The 20079-nt window shown below is 64.0% G+C and overlaps 3 protein-coding genes across 6 annotated transcripts; 2 read left to right on the top strand and 1 right to left on the bottom strand.

Annotated features, from left to right (window-relative positions):
• The first annotated feature begins 392 nt into the window (after window positions 1-392).
• On the top strand, window positions 393-3075 carry FBXO46 (F-box protein 46). 2 transcript variants are annotated; one of them, XM_071420870.1, is made up of 2 exons: window positions 393-459; window positions 1178-3075. In XM_071420870.1, exons 1-2 carry the CDS (start codon window positions 397-399, stop codon window positions 2984-2986), a joined length of 1872 nt encoding a protein of 623 aa, XP_071276971.1. In that variant the 5' UTR covers window positions 393-396; the 3' UTR covers window positions 2987-3075. The 2 variants fall into 2 exon arrangements, with proteins under 2 accessions (XP_071276971.1, XP_071276972.1); XM_071420871.1 differs by having other exon boundaries at window positions 395-459; window positions 1265-3075.
• A 1384-nt stretch (window positions 3076-4459) lies between these two features.
• LOC139587038 (glutaminyl-peptide cyclotransferase-like protein) lies at window positions 4460-11959 on the top strand. Of its 3 annotated transcripts, XM_071420872.1 has the most exons (7): window positions 4460-4693; window positions 5588-5737; window positions 6871-7221; window positions 8274-8423; window positions 10046-10145; window positions 10889-10999; window positions 11526-11959. In XM_071420872.1, exons 1-7 carry the CDS (start codon window positions 4460-4462, stop codon window positions 11669-11671), a joined length of 1242 nt encoding a protein of 413 aa, XP_071276973.1. In that variant the 3' UTR covers window positions 11672-11959. The 3 variants fall into 3 exon arrangements, with proteins under 3 accessions (XP_071276973.1, XP_071276975.1, XP_071276974.1); XM_071420874.1 differs by lacking the exon at window positions 8274-8423; XM_071420873.1 differs by lacking the exon at window positions 10889-10999.
• Window positions 11960-12396: 437 nt separating this feature from the next.
• Window positions 12397-17059, bottom strand: DLL3 (delta like canonical Notch ligand 3). Its single transcript, XM_071420881.1, has 4 exons — window positions 16483-17059; window positions 14075-14552; window positions 13198-13279; window positions 12397-12458 (listed from the first exon to the last, which is right to left on the bottom strand). The coding sequence occupies exons 1-4, from the start codon at window positions 17057-17059 to the stop codon at window positions 12453-12455; spliced, it is 1143 nt and encodes a 380-aa protein (XP_071276982.1). The 3' UTR covers window positions 12397-12452.
• Between the last annotated feature and the right edge of the window lie 3020 nt (window positions 17060-20079).

Below are 20079 nucleotides of genomic sequence, written 5' to 3'. Positions count from 1 at the left end.
GGGGCAGCTGGGGGGCACCTGTGGGGCACCTGTGGGTGCTGGGGGGGGGCGAATCCCAAGAGTTTTGGGTGCTGGGTCAATTTGGGGCGAAATCCGGGGATTTTGGGGATTTTGGGAGGTCGGGGGGGGGACACCTTGGGGGGGACACACGGGGGACGGAGGGGGGGGGGGGACCCCGGGGTTTGTACCCCAAAATAAACCGACCACGTGACACCCAGGGGTGCCGCCCAGTCATTTTGGGGGGGGGGGGGGCGGGAACTACAACTCCCAGCACGCCCCGCGCCGCGAAAAGAACTACAGCTCCCGTGATGCCCCGCGGCACGGAGAAAGCGGGAACTACATTTCCCGTGATGCCCCGCGCAGCCGCAGGCGCGCAGCGCGGCGGGCCCCGGGCGCATGCGCGGCGCGGCACCCCGGAAGCGGCCGGAGAGGCGGAGCGGCCGCGCCCGGCACGGCCCGGTGAGCGGGGGAGGGGCGGCGGCACCGGGTGGGGCCCGGTCAGAACGGGAGGGGTCGCGGGATGCCCCGGGGAGCGGCCTGGGCCTGCGGGTGGGTGGCTGGGAGCGCCCACGGGGCCTAACGGAGGGCACGGCGGGGGATCCCGGTGCGACACCGAGCACCGGCGCCGCTCGCCCGACGGGCGGGTGGGTCCGGTGGGGCCCCCAGACCCCGTTACCGCGTCCTGCCCGCCGGACACCGGCGCCGGTTCCCCCCCTCCCCCGGTTCCTCCCCCCCCCCACGGGGCCCACACGGGACCGGGGGCCCGCCTGACCACGCCCCCTCACCGAGGCCACGCCCCCTCCGCGCCGCGCGCGCCGCCGTCCATATATGGGCACGGCCCGAACGCCGCGCGCTGATTGGCCGGGGAGGGAGAGCGGGGCGGGTCGTTAAACGGGCGGGGGCGGGGCGTGGCCTCCGCGGGAGGGGCGGGGCGTGAGGAGGGGCGGGGCGCCGCGGGAGGGGCGGGGCTTGCGGCGCGGGAAGGTGGGGGGGGCGCGGCCCCGCGATGTCCCCGAGGGTCCCCCCGGTGTCCCCAAGCGCCCTCCTGGTGTCCCCAAAGGTCCCTCTGGTGTCCCTAAGGCTCCCCCCCGGTGTCCCCAGGTGCCCCCCGGTGTCCCCAGGCACCCCCTCAATGTCCCCAAGGGTCCCCCCCTCGTCACCTGCCGTCTCTCCGCAGGCCCGGGCGGCCCCGGCGGCCCCGGTGGCAGCGGCGGCGGCGGCGGCGGCGGCGGCGCTGATGGAGCCCCCCAACGCCTTCCCGCAGCTGCAGCTCTGGTGCCCGCGGCCCTTCGGCACCTTCTCGCAGAACAAGCCATGCTCCTCGCCCGCTGCCACCACCGCTGCCACCCCCGGTGCCCCCCGGTGCCCCCCGGGCTGCCGCCCCTCCGAGAACACCCCCCCGGAACCGCCCGAGCCCGGCCCCGCCGGCACCGGCACCGCCGCCGAGGACGGGCGGGTGCTGCTGGACACTTGGTACGTCATCAAACCGGGCAACACCAAGGAGAAGGTGGCGTTCTTCGTGGCGCACCAGTGCGGCGGCACCGCCGGCGGCACCGCTGGCACCGCTGGCCGTGCCAGCACCATGAAAGTCAAGGGCAACTGGGGCAGCGACAGCTCCAAGGCCAAGCGGCGCCGGCGCTGCCACCACGAACCCAAAACTGCTCCAAACCCGCCCTGGGCGGCCGGGGACGCCTCGAAGGGTGACGGCGGCGGCGGCGGCGGCGGGGACGGCCCGGACCTGCTGTCGGTGGCGGAGATGGTGGCGCTGGTGGAGCGGCGGGCGGCGCTGGCCCTGCAGAGCCTGCCCCGCTCGCCCTGCGACGCCCCGGCCCCGCTGGTGCTGCTGGAGGCGCCGGGCGGCCCCGAGTGCCGGCGCGTGGCGGCCGCCGTGGCGCAGTTTGAGTCCCAGAAATCCCAGAACCACCAGCACAGGGAGCGCGGCGGGGCCAGGCCCAACGGGGTTTGCCGCGCCGGTGCCGGCGCCGGCGGCGGCAGCGCCGGGATAGAGGGGCCCGGTACCGGCAGCGGCACCACCACGGGCACGGCAGCGGGGCCGGGTGAGGTGAGGATCGCCTTCCGCATCTCGAGCGGGCGCGAGGCCGCGGCGGCCGCCAGCGCGGAGCGGCAGAAGGACCAGATCACCTGCGACCTGTACCGGCTGGTGAGCCCGGCGCGGCTGCTGCTGGCCGCCAAGGGGGACAAGGACGGCGCGGGCGACGAGGCGGCCGCGGCAGCCGAACAGGGCACCGGCGGCGGCACCGAGGGTCCGGCGGTGGCGGCGCCGCGGGACTGCGTGTCCGGCTTCCACGTGGACGTGGTGGTGACGGGCGTGGTGGACCAGTGCGTGTTCTTCGGCAAGGACAGCGCCAAGCAGGTGACCGAGGAGACCGTGCGGCTGCCCGAGGAGCCGCCGCCGCCGGGACAGCTCTTCCTGCTGCCCGAGGAAACGGCGGCGGCCGCCACCACGGCCACGGCGACGGCGGCACCGGGCAAGGACAGCGGCGGCGGCGGCGGGGACCCGGCGCTGTGCCGGCTGTACCGGCACGTGTCGCACGATTTCCTGGAGATCCGCTTCAAGATCCAGCGTCTGCTGGAGCCCCGGCAGTACATGCTGCTGCTCCCCGAGCACGTCATGGTGAAGATCTTCAGCTACCTGCCCACGCAGGCGCTGGCCGCCCTCAAGTGCTCGTGCCACTACTTCAAGTCCATCATCGAGACCTTCGGGGTGCGGGCGGCGGACTCGCGGTGGAACCGGGACCCTCTCTACCGGGACGACCCCTGCAAGCAGTGCAAGAAGCGCTACGAGCGGGGGGACGTGTCGCTGTGCCGCTGGCACCCCAAGCCCTACCACCACGACCTGCCCTACGGGCGCTCGTACTGGATGTGCTGCCGCCGCACCGACCGCGAGGCGCCCGGCTGCCGCACCGGGCTGCACGACAACAACTGGGTGCACCCGGCCGGCGGCCGCAGGGACGAGGGCAGGTGAGGGTGGGACGGACGGGCGGACGGGCAGGACGGACAGAGCGGCGCCGCGGATGCGGACGGGATAAAATAACACCGAGAGAGGAACGGAAAGGGTCGAGCGTGGAAGCGTGGAAGGGAGGGGAGGAGGGTGGGACTGAGGGGGGTGGTGGCGGCGCCGGATGGGTTGGTGGCACTAAGGGGGTGACAGCGTCCTCCAGGGTGGCGTCCCCATGGGATTAACCCAATGGCAATGTCCCCAGATGGGTTGGTGGCACCCAAGGGGGTGACAGCGTCCTCCAGGGTGGTGTCCCCATGGGATTAACCCGATGGCAATGTCCCCAAGAAGGTGACATTGCCGTGCAGGACGGTGTCTCCGTGGAGGAGAATGGGTACAAGCAGTGGTGGTGTCCCTCAGAGGGTGACAATGCCCTCCAGGGTGGTGTCCCCATCAAGGACAATGGGTACAACCAGTGGTGGTGTCCCCAGGTGGGACAGAGGGTGACAATGCCCCCCAGGACAATGCCCCCCATGGAGAACAATGGGTACAAGCAGTGGTGATGTCCCTCAGAGGGTGACAGTGCCCTCCAGGGCGGTGTCACCATGGGATCAACCCAATGGCAATGTCCCCAGCTGGGCTGGTGGCACTAAGGAGGGTGACGGCGTCCTCCAGGGTGGTGTCCCCATCAAGGACAATGGGTACAACCAGTGGTGGTGTCCCTCAGAGGGTGACAATGCCCTCCAGCTTGGTGTCCCCATCAAGGACAATGACATTACCCCAATGGCGCTGTCCCCAGCCGCGCTGGTGGCACCAGGGAGGGTGGCAGTCCCGGCCAGAGTGGCGTCCCCATGGGGGACAATGGGGACAGGCCATGGCGATGTCCCCGAGCCCAATGGCGCTGTCCCCAGCTGGGCTGGTGGCCCCAAGGACAGGGACAATGTCCTCCAGGTTGGTGTGCGCACAGAGGGGAATTGGGACAGCCAGTGGCAATGTCCCTCTGTCCCCCCGTGTCCCTCTGTCCCCCCTGTGTCCCCTCTGTGTCCCTCCGTGTCCCTCTGTCCCCCCTGTGTCCCCTCCCGTGTCCCTCTGTCCCTCCCGTGTCCCCCTGTCCCCCCCTGTGTCCCTCTGTCCCCCCTGTGTCCCCTCCTATGTCCTTCTGTCCCTCTCATGTCCCTCTGTCCCCTCCCATGTCCCTCCCATGTCCCCTCCCGTGTCCCCCTGTCCCTCCCCTGTCCCCTCCCGTGTCCATCTGTCCCCTCCCATATCCCTCTGTCCCCCCGTGTCCCTCCCGTGTCCCTCCCGTGTCCCTCTGTCCCTCCCATGTCCGTCCCTTGCCGCCACACATGGGCGTGGCCTCTCCAATCCCCGCCCCCTCCCCAATCCGCGCGCTCCTCGTCGCCCCACTCCGCCCCTCCCCCTTTAATCCCCGCCCCTCCTCGCCCATTGGCCGCGCCGAGGCCCCGCCCTTCCCGCCCCCGCCGAGGCCCCGCCCCCGCCATGCGCCATCTCCCGGCCGGGCCGCGCCGCCCTCGGGCCGCGGGTTCGAGTCCCGGCCCGGCCCCGGTGCCGCTGCCGGTACCGGAACCGGGGCCGGGCCGGTTCCGGGGGCTCCTCCCGCGGCCCCCGCGCGCGGCGCGGCCGCTGCTGCCGCTGCTGCTGCTGGCGGCGCTGGCGGCCGCCGCCCTCATCCTCGTGTCCTGGCCCGGCGGGGAGCGCGGGGAGAGCGCGCCGGTGAGAGCGGAACCGGGGGTACCGGGGGCGGTAACGGGGGCGATAACGGGGGCGGTAACGGGGTGGGTAATGGGGGGACCGGGGGGGTAACGCGGGGTTAACGGGACACCCCCCCAGTCTCTTCGGGACCCATCAAAATCACCCCGAGATTCCCAAAACTGCTCCAGGACCCCACAAATCCACTCCGGGACCCCCCAAATCCACTCCGGGATCCCCAAAACTGCTCCTGGACCCCCCAAATCCACTCCGGGATCCCCAAAACTGCTCCTGGACCCCCCAAATCCACTCCGGGATCCCCAAATCCACTCCGGGATCCCCCAGATCCACTCCGGGATCCCCAAATCCACTCCGGGACTCCCCAGATCCACTCCGGGACCCCCAAATCCACTTCGGGACCCCAGAACTGCTCCAGGACCCCCCAAATCCACTCCGGGACCCCCCCAAGTCCACTCCGGGACCTCCAAACTGCTCCGGACCCCCCAAATCCACTCCGGGATCCCCCAAATCCACTCCGGGACCTCCAGAACTGCTCCAGGACCCCCAAATCCACTCCGGGACCCCCCAAATCCACTCCGGGATCCCCAAATCCACTCCGGGATCCCCAAAACTGCTCCTGGACCCCCCAGATCCACTCCGGGACCCCCAAATCTACTCCGGGATCCCCAAATCCACTCCGGGATCCCCAAAACTGCTCCTGGACCCCCCAAAATCACTTCGGGACCCCCCAGATCCACTCCGGGACCCCCAAATCCACTCCGGGACCCCCCCAATCCAGTCCGGGACCCCCCAATACTGCTCCAGGACCCCCCAAAATCCCTCCGGACCCTCCAGATCCCCCCAGGACCCCCCCAGAACCCTTTGGGACCCCCCCCAAAACCCCCAAATCCCCCCCAGGAGCCCCCAAAATCCCCCTGGGACCCCTCGGACCGCGCCCTCCGGACCCTCCTGGCCCAGCTGGACCCCGCCCGGCTCTGGGGGTCCCTCCTGAGGCCCCTCCTGCACGAGAGGGTCCCGGGGGGGCCCGGCAGCCGCCACGCGCGAGAGGTGAGACCCCCCCAAAACAGCCCTGGGACCCCCCCAAAACAGCCCCGGGACCCCCGAAACAGCCCCGGGACCCCCAAAACCACTCTGAGAGCCCCCAAAACAGCCCTGGGACCCCCAAAACAGCCCTGGGACCCCCCAAAACCGCCCCGGGACCCCCAAAACAGCCCTGGGACCCCCAAAACCACTCTGAGAGCCCCCAAAACAGCCCTGGGACCCCCCGAAAACAGCCCCGGGACCCCCCAAATCCCCCTGGGACCCCCCAAAACCGATCTGGGACCCCCAAAACCACTCTGAGACCCCCCAATTCCCCCTGGGACCCCCTAAATCCACACAGGGGTAAATCCACACTGAGACACCCCCCCCAAATCCACTCTGAGACCCCCCAAAACCGCCCCGGGACCCCCCAAAACCGATCTGGGACCCCCAAAACAGCCCCGGGACCCCCAAAACCACCCTGGGACCCCCCAAATCTGCCCCAGAGACCCCCAAATCCACACAGAGTCCCCCAAATCCCCCCCTTCAATCCCCCCCAAATCTCCCCAAATTTCCCCAAGTCCCCTCAAATCCCTTTCAGACCCACCCCCAAATCCCCCCCAAATCTCCCCAAATCCCTTCCAGACCCCCCAGATTCCCCCAAAATCTCCCCAAACGCCTCCAAATTTCCCCCAAATCCCCCCCCCAGCACATCCTGTCCCACCTGTGCCCACCTGTCCCTCACCTGTCCCCACCTGTCCCACCTGTCCCTCACCTGTCCCCACCTGTCCCCACCTGTCCCACCTGTCCCCACCTGTCCCCACCTGTCCCACCTGTCCCCCACCTGTCCCACCTGTCCCCACCTGTCCCCACCTGTCCCTCACCTGTCCCCAGCACATCCTGTCCCACCTGTCCCCACCTGTCCCCACCTGCCCCCCACCTGTCCCCATCTGTCCCCACCTGTCCCACCTGTCCCACCTGTGCCCACCTGTCCCCACCTGTCCCACCTGTCCCCACCCTTCCCCACCTGTCCCCACCTGTCCCCACCTGCCCCCCACCTGTCCCTCACCTGTCCCCCACCTGTCCCCACCTGTCCCACCTGTCCCCACCCTTCCCCACCTGTCCCCACCTGTCCCCACCTGCCCCTCACCTGTCCCCAGCACATCCTGTCTCACCTGCGCTCCCTCCGCGCCCGCTGGCACCTGGAGCTGGACACCTTTGTGGCGGCCACGCCCCGCGGGCAGGTGACCTTCAGCAGCGTGGTGGCCACGGCGGCTCCGGCGGCCGCGCGGCGCCTGGCCCTGGCCTGTCACTACGACACCAAGGTGCTCTCACCTGGGCCGGGCTCACCTGGGCCGGGCTCACCTGGGCAGGGCGCACCTGGGCACGGCTCACCTGGGCCGGGCTCACCTGAGCCCTTCGTGGGCGCCACCGACGCCGCCGTGCCCTGCGCGCTCCTGCTGGAGCTGGCGTCGGCCCTGGACGGGCACCTGAGCAGCAGGGAGGGACAGGTGAGCACACCTGGGGGCGGGCGGGGCACCTGGGGGTGGGTGGGGACAGGGACAGGTGAGCACACCTGGGGGTGGGCGGGGCACCTGGGGGTGGGTGGGGACAGGTGTGCACACCTGGGGGCGGGCAGGGCACCTGGGGGTGGGTGGGGACAGGGACAGGTGAGCACACCTGGGGGTGGGCGGGGCACCTGGGGACGGGTGGGGACAGGGACAGGTGGGGACACCTGGGGACGGGTGGGGACAGGTGAGCACACCTGGGGACGGGCGGGGCATCTGGGGATGGGTGGGGACACCTGGGGATGGGTGGGGACACCTGGGGGTGTGTGGGGACAGGGACAGGTGGGGACAGGTGAGCACACCTGGGGACAGGTGGGGACACCTGGGGATGGGTGGGGACAGGTGGGGACACCTGGGGACAGGTGGGTGTCACCTCAGAACACCTGGGTGTCACCTGGGGGTGTGGCAGGTGTGTGACACAGGTGTGCCGGGTGTGACTCAGGTGTGCCAGGCCAGGTGTGTGTGCCGGACCAGGTGTGTGTGCCCCAGGTGTGTGTGCCAGGCCAGGTGTGCCCCAGGTGTGTGTGCCCAGGTGTGTGTGCCCAGGTGTGCCAGGCCAGGTGTGACGCAGGTGTGCCCCAGGTGTGACGCAGGTGTGTCCCCAGGTGTGTCCCCAGGTGTGACGCAGGTGTGACACAGGTGTGCCCCAGGTGTGTGTGTCCCCAGGTGTGTCCCCAGGTGTGCCCCAGGTGTGTGTGCCCCAGGTGTGTGTGTCCCCAGGTGTGCCCCAGGTGTGCCCCAGGTGTGTGTGCCAGGCCAGGTGTGCCCCAGGTGTGTGTGTCCCCAGGTGTGACGCAGGTGTGTCCCCAGGTGTGTGTGCCCCAGGTGTGTGTGTCCCCAGGTGTGCCAGGCCAGGTGTGCCCCAGGTGTGCCCCAGGTGTGCCCAGGTGTGCCCCAGGTGTGTGTCCCCAGGTGTGTGTCCCCAGGTGTGCCCCAGGTGTGCCCAGGTGTGCCCCAGGTGTGTGTCCCCAGGTGTGACTCAGGTGTGTCCCCAGGACCCGCCCGTGACGCTGCAGTTGCTGTTCCTGGACGGGGAGGAGGCGTTCGGCACCTGGAGCGAGAGCGACTCCCTGTACGGGGCGCGGCACCTGGCGGGGACAATGGCGGCCAGGGGCCACCCCGCGGGGTCAGAGGTCACCGCCATGGTCAGTGCCGGGGTCAGGGGGCACGGGGACACACAGGGGACACAGGGACAGGGACACACAGGGACACACCTGGGACACACCTGGGGACACACCTGGGGACAGGGACACTGGGACACACAGGGATACACCTGGGACACACCTGGGGACAGGGACACAGGGACACACTTGGGGACACACCTGGGGACTCATCTGGGGACAGGGACACAGGGACACACCTGGGGACAGGGACACAGGGACACAGAGGGACAGGGACACACCTGGGGACACACCTGGGGACAGGGACACCTGGGGACATGGGGACAGGGACACAGGGCCACACCTGGGGACAGGGACACAGGGACACACAGGGACAGGGACACACCTGGGGACACACCTGGGACACACCTGGGGACAGGGACACAGGGACACACCTGGGGACACACCTGGGACACACCTGGGCACAGGGACACAGGGACACACGTGGGACACACCTGGGGACACACCTGGGGTCGCTCCCTGTACGGGGCGCGGCACCTGGCGGGGACAATGGCGGCCAGGGGCCACCCCGCGGGGTCAGAGGTCACCGCCATGGTCAGTGCCATGCAGGGGACGCTGTCCCTGTGCCCCCACATCCGTGTCCCCGTGTGTCCCTGTGTGTCCCTGTCCCCATGCTGTCCCCATGGTGTCCCCTGCATGTCCCTGTGTCCGTCCCTGTGTCCATCCCTGTGTCCTTGTCACTGTGCTGTCCCCATGCTGTCCCTGTGTCCCCATGTCCCTGTGATGTCCCCTCCCTGTCCCCATGTCCCATCTGCATCCCTGTCTCGTGTGTGTCCCCTGTGTCCATCCCTGTGTCCCCGTGCTGTCCCCATGGTGTCCCTGTGTCCATCCCTGTGTCCCCATGGTGTCCCCATGGTGTCCCCATGGTGTCCCCTGCATGTCCCCTGTGTCCGTCCCCGTGTCCCTGTCCCCACGCTGTCCCCACGCTGTCCCCATGGTGTCCCTGTGTCCAGCCCTGTGTCCCCATGGTGTCCCCATGGTGTCCCCATGGTGTCCCCTGTGTGTCCCCATGTCCCCATGGTGTCCCTATCCCCATGGTGTCCCCTGTGTGTCCCCATGGTGTCCCCACGGTGTCCCCTGTGTCCCCAGAGCCTGCTGGTGCTGCTGGACCTGCTGGGTGCCCCCAGCCCTGTCCCCTGTCCCCTGTGTCCGTCCCTCTGTCCCTGTCCCCATGGTGTCCCCTGTGTTCCCTGTGTCCCACGGTGCCCCCGCACTGTCCCCATGCTGTCCCCACGGTGTCCCCACGGTGTCCCCATGGTGTCCCCAGAGCCTGCTGGTGCTGCTGGACCTGCTGGGTGCCCCCAGCCCTGTCCCCATGGTGTCCCCTGTGTGTCCCCATGTCCCATCTGTGTCCCTGTTCCCTGTGTGTCCCTGTCCCCATGCTGTCCCCACGGTGTCCCCACGGTGTCCCCTGTGTGTCCCCAGAGCCTGCTGGTGCTGCTGGACCTGCTGGGCGCCCCCAGCCCTGTCCCCGTGCTGTCCCCTGTGTGTCCCCTGTGTCCCCTGTGTGTCCCCATGTCCCGTCTGTGTCCCTGTCCCCATGCTGTCCCCACGGTGTCCCCACGGTGTCCCCATGGTGTCCCCAGAGCCTGCTGGTGCTGCTGGACCTGCTGGGCGCCCCCAGCCCCGCCATCCACAGCCACTTCCCCCAGAGCCACCGCTGGTTCCTGCGCCTGCACGGCATCGGTGAGGGGACAATGGGGACATTGGGGACACTGGGGGGACACTGGGGGGACATTGGGGGGATTGGGGGACACGGGGGACATTGGGGGGATTGGGGGGGCATTGGGGACATTGGGGGGGCATTGGGGGCACTGGGGACACTGGGGGACATTGGGGACATTTGGGGGATTGGGGGACACTGGGGGGACATGAGGGACACTGGGGACATTGGGGGGATTGAGGGGATTTGGGACACTGGAGGGGACACTGGGGACAGGGCAGGGATGGGGAGGGGACAGGATTGGGGACACAGTGGAGGGGTGGGGACAATGGGAAAGGGTGGGGACGGGAACAGTGACATGGGATGGCCCCGATGTCCCTGTGATGTCCCCAATGTCCCCCAATGTCCCCATTGTCCTCAATGCCCCCAATGTCCCCCCATTGTCCCCAATGCCCCCAATGTCCCCATTGTCCTCAATGCCCCCAATGTCCCCTTGGTGCCCCCAATGTCCCCCCAGTGTCCCCCAATGCCCCCAATCCCCGCATTGTCCCCAATGTCCCCAATGCCCCCAATGTCCCCCAATGTCCCCAATCCTCCCAATATCCCCATTGCCCCCATTGCCCCCATTGCCCCCAATGTCCCCCCATTGCCCCCAATGCCCCCAACGTCCCCAATGTCCCCATTGTCCCCATTGTCCCCAATGTCCCCATTGTCCCCAATCCCCCCATTGTCCCCAATGTCCCCACTGTCCCCGTTGTCCCCTCAGAGCAGCGTTTGCGCCGCCTGGGGCTCCTGCAGTCGCCGCCGCCGCCGTTTTTCCGCCTGGCGCTGGCCCCGGGCCCCGTCGAGGACGACCACGTTCCCTTCCTGCGGCGAGGTGACGTCCCCGAGTGTCCCCGAGTGTCCCCGAGTGTCCCCCGGGCTCCTCGGTGTGCCCCGGGGGCCCCAAATGTCCCTCAGTGTCCCCCAATGTCCCCCCAATGTCCCTCAGTGTCCCCAATGTGTCCCCAATGTCCCCCATATGTCCCCCAGGTGCCCCAAATGTCCCCAATGTCCCCTGTCCCCCCATTGTCCCCCCATTGTCCCTCAGTGTCCCCATTGTCCCCAGTGTCCCCAATCCCCCCATTGTCCCCAATGTGTCCCCATTGTCCCCAGGTGTCCCCAATGTCCCCAATGTCCCCAATGTGTCCCCATTGTCCCCAATGTCCCCCATTGTCCCCAGGTGTCCCCAATGTCCCCAATGCCCCCAATGTCCCCAATGTCCCCAATCCCCCCAATGTCCCCAATCTCCCCAATGTCCCCAGGTGTCCCCAATGTGTCCCCATTGTCCCCAGGTGTCCCCAGGTGTCCCCAATGTGTCCCCAATGTCCCCAATGTCCCCAATGTGTCCCCATTGTCCCCAGGTGTCCCGGTGCTCCACGTGATCCCGACGCCGTTCCCGCGGGTCTGGCACACCCTTGGGGACACCGAGGACAATCTGCACCCCCCGACCGTGCACGACCTGGCCAAGGTCCTGCTGCTCTTCGTGGCCGAGTTCCTGCAGCTCTGACCCCGAAAAAACCCCAAAAACGCAAAAAAAAACCGCCCGAAAATGTAAAATTTAAAAAAAATACAAAAAACCCAAAAAAACCGAAAAAAAACCCCCAAAGAAACCCCAAAAAACCCCAAAAAAACCCCCGGACCTGGCCAAGGTCCTGCTGCTCTTCGTGGCCGAGTTCCTGCAGCTCTGACCCCAAAAAACCCCAAAAACGCGAAAAAAAACAACCCCAAAATGTAAAATTTCAAAAAAACCACAAAAACCACAAAAAAACCACAAAAAAAACCCCAAAAAAATCCCCAGACCTGGCCAAGGTCCTGCTGCTCTTCGTGGCCGAGTTCCTGCAGCTCTGACCCCGAAAAAACCCCAAAAACGCGAAAAAAAAAACGCCCGAAAATGTAAAATTTAAAAAAAATACAAAAAACCCAAAAAAACCGAAAAAAAACCACAAAAAAAACCCCAAAAAAACCCCCGGACCTGGCCAAGGTCCTGCTGCTCTTCGTGGCTGAATTCCTGCAGCTCTGACCCCGAAAAAACCCAAAAAACGCGAAAAAAAAAAACCCGAAAATGCAAAATTCAAAAAAACCACAAAAAAACCAAACAAAAAAAAACCAAAAAAAAAAAACCCCCCAAAAAACCCAAAAATTCAAAAAAAACCCCAAAAATAAAAAGAAAAACAAAAAAAACCCAAACCCTCAAATACCCCAAAAAAACCCCAATAAACACAAACAAAAAAATTCCAAAACCACCAAAATTTGCCTTTTATTGCCGGGATTTGGGGGCGCAGCTGAGGTCACACCTGAGGGGGGAAGAGAGCGGTGAAAGGGGGGGGGTCCGGGGGGGATTTTGGGGTTTCTGGGTGGGATTTGGGGTCCCGGGGGGGATTTTGGGGTTTCTGGGGGGGATTTGGGGTCTTAGGGGAAGATTTGGGGGTCTTGGGTGGGGATTTTGGGGTTTTGGGGGGGATTTTGGGGTCCCGGGTGGGGATTTTGGGGTTTCTGAGGGGATTTTGGGGTCCTGGGTGGGGATTTTGGGGTTTCTGAGGGGATTTTGGGGTCCTGGGTGGGGATTTTGGGGTTTTCTGGGGGTTATTTTGGGGTTCCCGGGTGGGGATTTTTGGGGTCCCGGGGGGGATTTTGGGGTCCTGGGGAGGATTTTGGGGTTTCTGAGGGGAAGATTTGGGGGTCCTGGGCGGGGATTTTGGGGTCCCGGGTGGGGATTTTGGGGGTCCCAGGTGGGGATTTTGGGGTCCTGGGTGGGGATTTTGGGGTTTCTGGGTGGGGATTTTGGGGTCCTGGGGTTATTTTGGGGTCCCGGGGGTTATTTTGGGGTTTCTGGGTGGGAATTTGGGGTTTCTGGGTGGGGATTTTGGGGTTTCTGAGGGGATTTTGGGGTCCTGGGTGGGGATTTTGGGGGTCCCAGGTGGGGATTTTGGGGTCCTGGGTGGGGATTTTGGGGTTTCTGGGTGGGGATTTTGGGGTTTTCTGGGGGTTATTTTGGGGTTTCTGGGGGTGATTTTGGGGTCCCGGGGGTCTCACCCTGGTGGCCGAGGGTCTCTGTGGCCGCCGCTCCGGCCCCGGGGGGCTCAGCCCGGGGGTCCCCCCCGCGTCCGCCGGGGTCCTGGGGCCAAAACCCCACAGTGAGACCCCCCCAGAAAGCCCCAAATGGGACCCCCCAAAAATCCCCCAAATCCAACCTGGGACCCCCCAAAAATCCCCCAAATCCCCACCTGGGACTCTCAGAGAGACCCCAAAAAACCCCCAAATCCTCTTGGAACTCGCTGAGAGACCCTAAAATCCCCCAGAACTGCCCCAAAACCCCAAACTGCCCCAAACCCCCCCAAAATCACCCCAAGCCCCTTAAAACCCCCGAAACTGCCCCAAACTGCCCCAACCTCCCCCCCAAACCACCCCGAACCCCCCCAAAATCACCCCAAACCCCTTAAAATCCCCGAAACTGCCCCAAACCCCCCCAAAACCACCCCGAACCCCCCAAAACCACCCCAAACTGCCCCAAGACCACCCTAAAACCCCCCCAAAACCACCCCGAACCCCCCTAAAATCACCCCAAACTGCCCTAAACCCCCCAAAACCACCCCAACCCTCTCCCCAAAGCCCCCCAAAGTCACCCCAAACGCCCCCAAACTGCCCTAAACCCCCCTAAAATCACCCCAAAGTTCCCCAAAGCCCCCCAAAGTCACCCCAAACTGCCCCAAACTGCCCTAAACCCCCCTAAAATCACCCCAACCCTCTCCCCAAATCACCCCAAAGTTCCCCAAAGCCCCCCAAAGTCACCCCAAACTGCCCCAAACCCCCCCAAAATCACCCCAAAACCCCCCCGAACCCCCCAAATCACCCCAAACCCCACCCAAACCCCCCCAAACCACCCCAAATCTCTCCCCCCCACGCCCCTCACCCGCTGCCCCGCCGCCTCCTGGCCACGGCCAGCCCCACGCCGGGCGCGAGCAGCAGCAGCGGGAGCGCGCACAGCGCCAGCGGCGCCGCGCCCCGGGGCCGCCCCGCTCCGGGGGCGGGGCCGGAGGCGGGGCCCGGCGGAGGGGGCGGGGCCGCGGCCCCCGGCGCGCGCTCCTGGCAGCGCTCGCCCATGAAGCCGCGCGCGCATGCGCAGACGGGGCCCGAGAAGTGCGTGAAGCACGTGCCGCCGTGCGCGCAGGGGTTGGGCGCGCAGGCGCCGTGGCGGCGGCGGCAGCGCGGGCCCGCGAAGCCGAGCGTGCAGGTGCAGGTGAAGGCGTTGGCGCCGTCCTGGCAGGTGCCGCCGTGCGCGCACGGGTTCGGGCTGCAGTCGTCCGCGTTGTGCTGGCAGCGGCGGCCCGAGAAGCCCGGAGGGCAGCGGCACAGCGGGGCCAGGCCCTGCGCGTCCCGGCACAGGCCGCCTGAGGGCGGGGGGAGAGGGGGGAAAATGGGGAAAATATATGAGAAAAATTGGGGGAAAAATGGGGAAAATGGGGAAAATATATATGAGAAAAATGGGGGGAAAAATTAAAAAAAAATGGGGAAAATATATGAGAAAAATTAGGGGGGAAAAATTAAAAAAATGGGGAAAATATATGAGAAAAATTAGGGGGGAAAAATTAAAAAAAATGGGGAAAATATATGAGAAAAATTAGGGGGGAAAAATTAAAAAAAATGGGGAAAATATATGAGAAAAATTAGGGGGGAAAAATTAAAAAAAATGGGGAAAATATATGAGAAAAATTAGGGGGGAAAAATTAAAAAAAATGGGGAAAATATATGAGAAAAATTAGGGGGGAAAAATTAAAAAAAATGGGGAAAATATATGAGAAAAATTAGGGGGGAAAAATTAAAAAAAATGGGGAAAATATATGAGAAAAAATGAGGAAAAATATGAGAAAAATGGGGGGGGGGAAATGGGGGTAAAATGGGGGGGAGATATATGAGAAAAATGAGAAAAATGGGGGAAAAATAAAGAGAAAAATAGAGGTGAAAATGAGAAAAATGGGGGGAAAAATATGAGAAAAAATGGGGGGGGAAATGAGGAAAATGGAGGGGAAAATATGAGAAAAATTGGGGGGGGGAAATTAAAAAAATGGGGAAAAATATGAGAAAAAATGGGGGGGAAAATATGAGAAAAATTGGGGGGAAAAATGGGGAAAAAAAAGGTGAGAAAAATAGAGCTGAAAATGAGGAAAATGGGGGGGAAAAAAGAGAAAAATTGGGAGGGAAAATGAGGAAAATGGGGGGGGAAAATTGAGAAAAATGGGGAAAAAATATGAGAAAAAATGGGGGGGGAAATGAGGAAAATGGGGAAAAAATATGAGAAAAAATGGGAGGAAGTATGAGAAAAAATGGGGGGGAAATGAGGAAAATGGGGGGGAAAAATGGGGAAAAAAAAAGAGGTGAAAGGGAGGAGAGGAAGAGGGGTCGGGGATCAATCTCGGGTTTCCGGGGAGGTTTTTTGGGTGTTTTGTTTGTTTGTTTGTTTTTTGGGGTGTTTTGGGATTTTTTGGGGATTTTTTTGGGGTTTTTTTTTAAGTCTCTCGCCATCCAAACAGTAGTGGGGATTTTTGGGGGGATATTTTGGGCCATTTTTGGGCTGTTTTGGGGCCGTTTCTCACCATTGAGGCAGTAGCAGGGTTTTAAGGAGTGTTTTTGGGTGTTTTTGGGGTATTTTTGGGGTAATTTTGGGCCATTTTTGGCCCATTTCTCACCGTTCAAGCAGTAGCTGGGCTCGCAGCGATCCGCCCGGCAGTTTTAGGGGGTGTTTTTGGGGTAATTTTGGGTGTTTTTGGGCCATTTCTCACCATTCAGGCAGTAGCTGGGCTCGCAGCGATCCGCCCGGCAGTTTTAGGGGGGGTTTTTGGGGTATTTTAGGGTGTTTTTGGGGTAATTTTGGCCCATTTTTGGCCCATTTCTCACCGTTCAAGCAGTAGCTGGGCTCGCAGCGATCCACCCGGCAGTTTTAGGGGGTGTTTTTGGGGTATTTTAGGGTGTTTTTGGGGTATTTTAGGTGTTTTTGGGGCTGTTTCTCACCATTGAGGCAGTAGCTGGGCTCGCAGCGACCCGCCCGGCAGTTTTAGGGGGTGTTTTTGGGGTAATTTTGGGTGTTTTTAGCCCATTTTTGGCCCATTTCTCACCGTTGAGGCAGTAGCTGGGCTCGCAGCGATCCGCCCGGCAGTTTTAGGGGGTGTTTTTGGGGCGTTTTTGGAGTATTTTTGGGTCATTTTGGGCCATTTTTGGCCCATTTCTCACCGTTCAGGCAGTAGCTGGGCTCGCAGCGATCCGCCCGGCAGTTTTAGGGGGTGTTTTTGGGGGTAATTTAGAGGATTTTGGGCCATTTCTCACCATTGAGGCAGTAGCTGGGCTCGCAGCGATCCGCCCGGCGCTCGCAGTTGGAGCCGCGGAACCCGGGCGGGCACCGGCAGCTGTACCCGGGGGCGGTCCCGGGGTCGGGGGCGCAGGCGCCGCCGTTGAAGCAGGGCCCGAGGGCGCAGGGGGAGGGCGGCACCTCCGGCAGCGGGAACGGGACCCCCGGGACCACCGGGACCACCGGGAGGGCATCGGGGACCACCGGGACCCCCGGGGGATGGGCTGGGACCACCGGGAGGGGCTCTGGGACCCCCACGAGGGGCTCCGGGACCACCTGGATGGCATTGGGGACCCCCGGGAGATGCTCTGGGACCACCGGGACCCCCGGGAGGGGCTCTGGGACCCCTGGGAGGGCACCAGGGACCCCCGGGACCCCCACAAGGGGCTCCGGGACCCTCGGGACATGGGCTGGGATCCCCGGGAGGGGCTCCGGGACCCTCGGGACCCTCGGGAGGGGCTCTGGGACCCCCACAAGGGGCTCTGGGATGGCACCAGGGACCCCCGGGACCACCGGGACCACCGGGAGGGGCTCCGGGACCCCCCGGGATGGCATTGGGGACCCCCGGGAGATGCTCTGGGACCCCCGGGAGGGGCTCCGGGACCCTCAGGAGGGGCTCTGGGACCCCCGGGACCACCGGGACCCCTGGGAGGGGCTCCGGGACAGCAGCAGGGACCCTCAGGAGGGGCTCTGGGACCCCCGGGAGGGCACCAGGGACCCCCGGGAGATGCTCTGGGACCCCCGGGAGGGGCTCCGGGGCTTTCGGGATACCCAGGAGAGGCTCCGGGACCCCCGGGAGGGGCTCTGGGACCCCCGGGACCCCCGGGAGGGGCTCGGGCGGGGCCGGAGCTCCGGGGGTCGCCGCCGGTGCCGCCGGGATCTCGCAGCCGCTGCCGGGGCCCTGCGGGGACAGCGCCGTTACCGGGGCCGGGGGGGGGGCACGGGGGGGGGGGTCCCGGTTTGGGGGGGGTGGGGGGGGGGGTCCGCACTCACCGCGCAGGCGCCGCAGGGGCTGGGGGGGGCGCAGGGACCCCCCCGACACCGCCCTGAGGGGACAGAGGGGGGTTCGGGTCATTTTTGGGGTTTTTCGGGTATTTTTTGGGGGGGTTTGGGTTATTTTTTGGGCGGGTTTTGGATTATTTTTTTGGGGGTGTTTCGGGTCATTTTTAGGGGGGTTTCTCGGGTCATTTTTGGGGGGGTTTCGGGTCATTTTTGGGGAGGTTTCTCGGGTTATATTTGGGGTGGTTTCGGGTTATATTTGGGGGGGTTTCGGGTCATTTTTGGGGGTTTCTCGGGTCATTTTTGGGGCGGTTTCGGGTCATTTTTTGGGGGTGTTTCGGGTCATTTTTGGGGGCGTTTCTGGTCATTTTTGGGGGCGTTTCGGGTCATTTTTTGGGGGGGTTTGGGGTCATTTTTGGAGGGATTTCGGGTCATTTTTTGGGGGGATTTCGGGTTATTTTTTGGGGTGGTTTCGGATCGTTTTTTGGGGGAGTTCGGGTGATTTTTGGGGGATTTTTGGGGTCATTTTTTGGGGGTTTTTCGGGTCATTTTTGGGGGGGTTCGGGTTATATTTGGGGCGGTTTCGGGTCATTTTTTGGGGGTGTTTCGGGTCATTTTTGGGGGCGTTTCTGGTCATTTTTGGGGGCGTTTCGGGTCATTTTTTGGGGGGTTTCTCGGGTCATTTTTGGGGTGGTTTCCGGTTATTTTTTTGGGGGGGTTTCGGGTCATTTCTGGGGGGGTTTCCGGTTATTTTTTGGGCGAGTTCGGGTTATATTTGGGGGGGGGTTTCGGGTCATTTTTGGGGGTTTTTCGGGTCATTTTTGGGGGGTTTTTCGGGTCATTTTTGGGGGGGTTTGGGGTCATTTTTTAGGGGGGTTTCTCGGGTCATTTTTGGGGGTTTTTCGGGTCATTTTTGGGGGTTTTTCGGGCCATTTTTTGGGTGGGTTTCGGGTCATTTTTTGGGGGGGTTTCGGGTTATTTTTTGGGTGTGTTTCGAGTCATTTTTTGGGGGTTTTTCGGGCCATTTTTTGGGTGGGTTTCGGGTCATTTTTGGGGGGGTTTCGGGTTATTTTGGGGGGGTTTCGGGTCATTTTTGGGGGGGTTTCGGGTCATTTTTGGGTGGATTTCGGGCCGTTTTTTGGGGAGGGGGGGGTCACTCACGGGGGTCCCTCCAGCAGCCGCGGGGGGGGGGCGCAGCCCCGGGGGGCGGGGCGGGGGTGGGGGGAGGGGCAGCGCAGGCGCGCCCCGAAGCGCAGCCCCCCCCCCCGCCCCCCCCCGCCAGGGCCCCCCCGGGCTCAGGCGCGGCCTCGACACCGCCCGGGCCACGAGGCGCAGGGGGGGGCCCTGGAACGGGGGAAAAATGGGGAAAAATGGGGAAAAGGGGCGGGGTCAGAGCGGCCAGGACCCCCCCGGACCCCCCCAGAACCCCCCGGGACCCCCAGGCCCAAATTCACCCCAAAACCCCCCAAAATCTCCGTTTGTTCCCCGCCCCAAAACCCCCGGGTTTGTCCCCAAATTTCCTTCCCCGACCTAAAATTTTCCTCCCAAACTCCAAAATTCCCCCCCGAGATCCCCCCAGAACCCCCCGGGACCCCCAGACCCAAATTAACCCCGCCAAGTCCAAACCTCCCCCAAAATCTCCGTTTGTTCCCCGCCCCAAAACCCCCGGGTTTGTCCCCAAATTTCCTTTCCCGAACCCAAATTTCTCTCCCCAAGGCCCCCAAATTTCCCCCTCCCCAAACCCCGAAATTTCCACCCCAAACCCCAAAATTTCCACCCCAAACCCCAAACTTTCCCCCAAGACCCCAAATTTCCCTTCCAAGACCCCAAAATTTCCACCCCAAACCCCAAATTTCCCCTCCAGGACCCCAAAATTTCCACCCCAAACCCCAAATTTTCCCTCCAAGACCCCAAATTTCGCCTCCAGGACCCCAAATTTCCCTTCCGAGACCCCCAAATCCCCCCCAAATCCCCCTCACCGGGGGCTCCGCTCTCCTCCAGCCGCCAGGACTCGACCACGAGCGAGACGCTGCCCTGGGGGGGGGGCGAGAATTTGGGGAGGGGTCTCGGATTTTGGGGAAGGGGTCTCATCATATTCTGGGGAGGGGTCCGGGATTTTGGGGCGGGGTCTCCCATTTGGGGAGGGGGTCTGGAATTTTGGGGCGGGGTCTCCCATTGGAGGGGGGCTCTAGAATTTTTGGGGAGGGGTCTCCCATTTTGGGGAGGGGCCTCGCATTTAGGGAGGGGTCCCGGATTTGGGGCGGGGTCTCCCCCGTTTGGGGCGGGCTTTCCCCATTTCAGGGCGGGCTCTCCCCCCTTTGGGGCGGGGTCTCTCCCATTTTGGGGCGGGGTTTCCCCCACGTTGGGGCGGGGTCTCCCCCATTTTGGGGCGGGGTCTCCCATTTGGGGCGGGGTCTCCCCCATTTCGGGGCGGGGTCTCCCCCATTTCAGGGCGGGGTCTCCCCCATTTCGGGGCGGGGTTTCCCCATTTTGGGGCGGGGTCTCCCCCACGTTGGGGCGGGGTCTCCCCCATTTCGGGGCGGGGTCTCCCATTTGGGGCGGGCTCTCCCCTATTT

The sequence above is a fragment of the Agelaius tricolor genome, unplaced genomic scaffold (genome assembly GCF_023055355.1).
Source record: "Agelaius tricolor isolate 1412-34295 unplaced genomic scaffold, bAgeTri1.0.p SCAF_169, whole genome shotgun sequence".
NCBI classification, from domain to species: domain Eukaryota; kingdom Metazoa; phylum Chordata; class Aves; order Passeriformes; family Icteridae; genus Agelaius; species Agelaius tricolor.
This window is presented reverse-complemented; position numbering and strand designations above follow the sequence as displayed.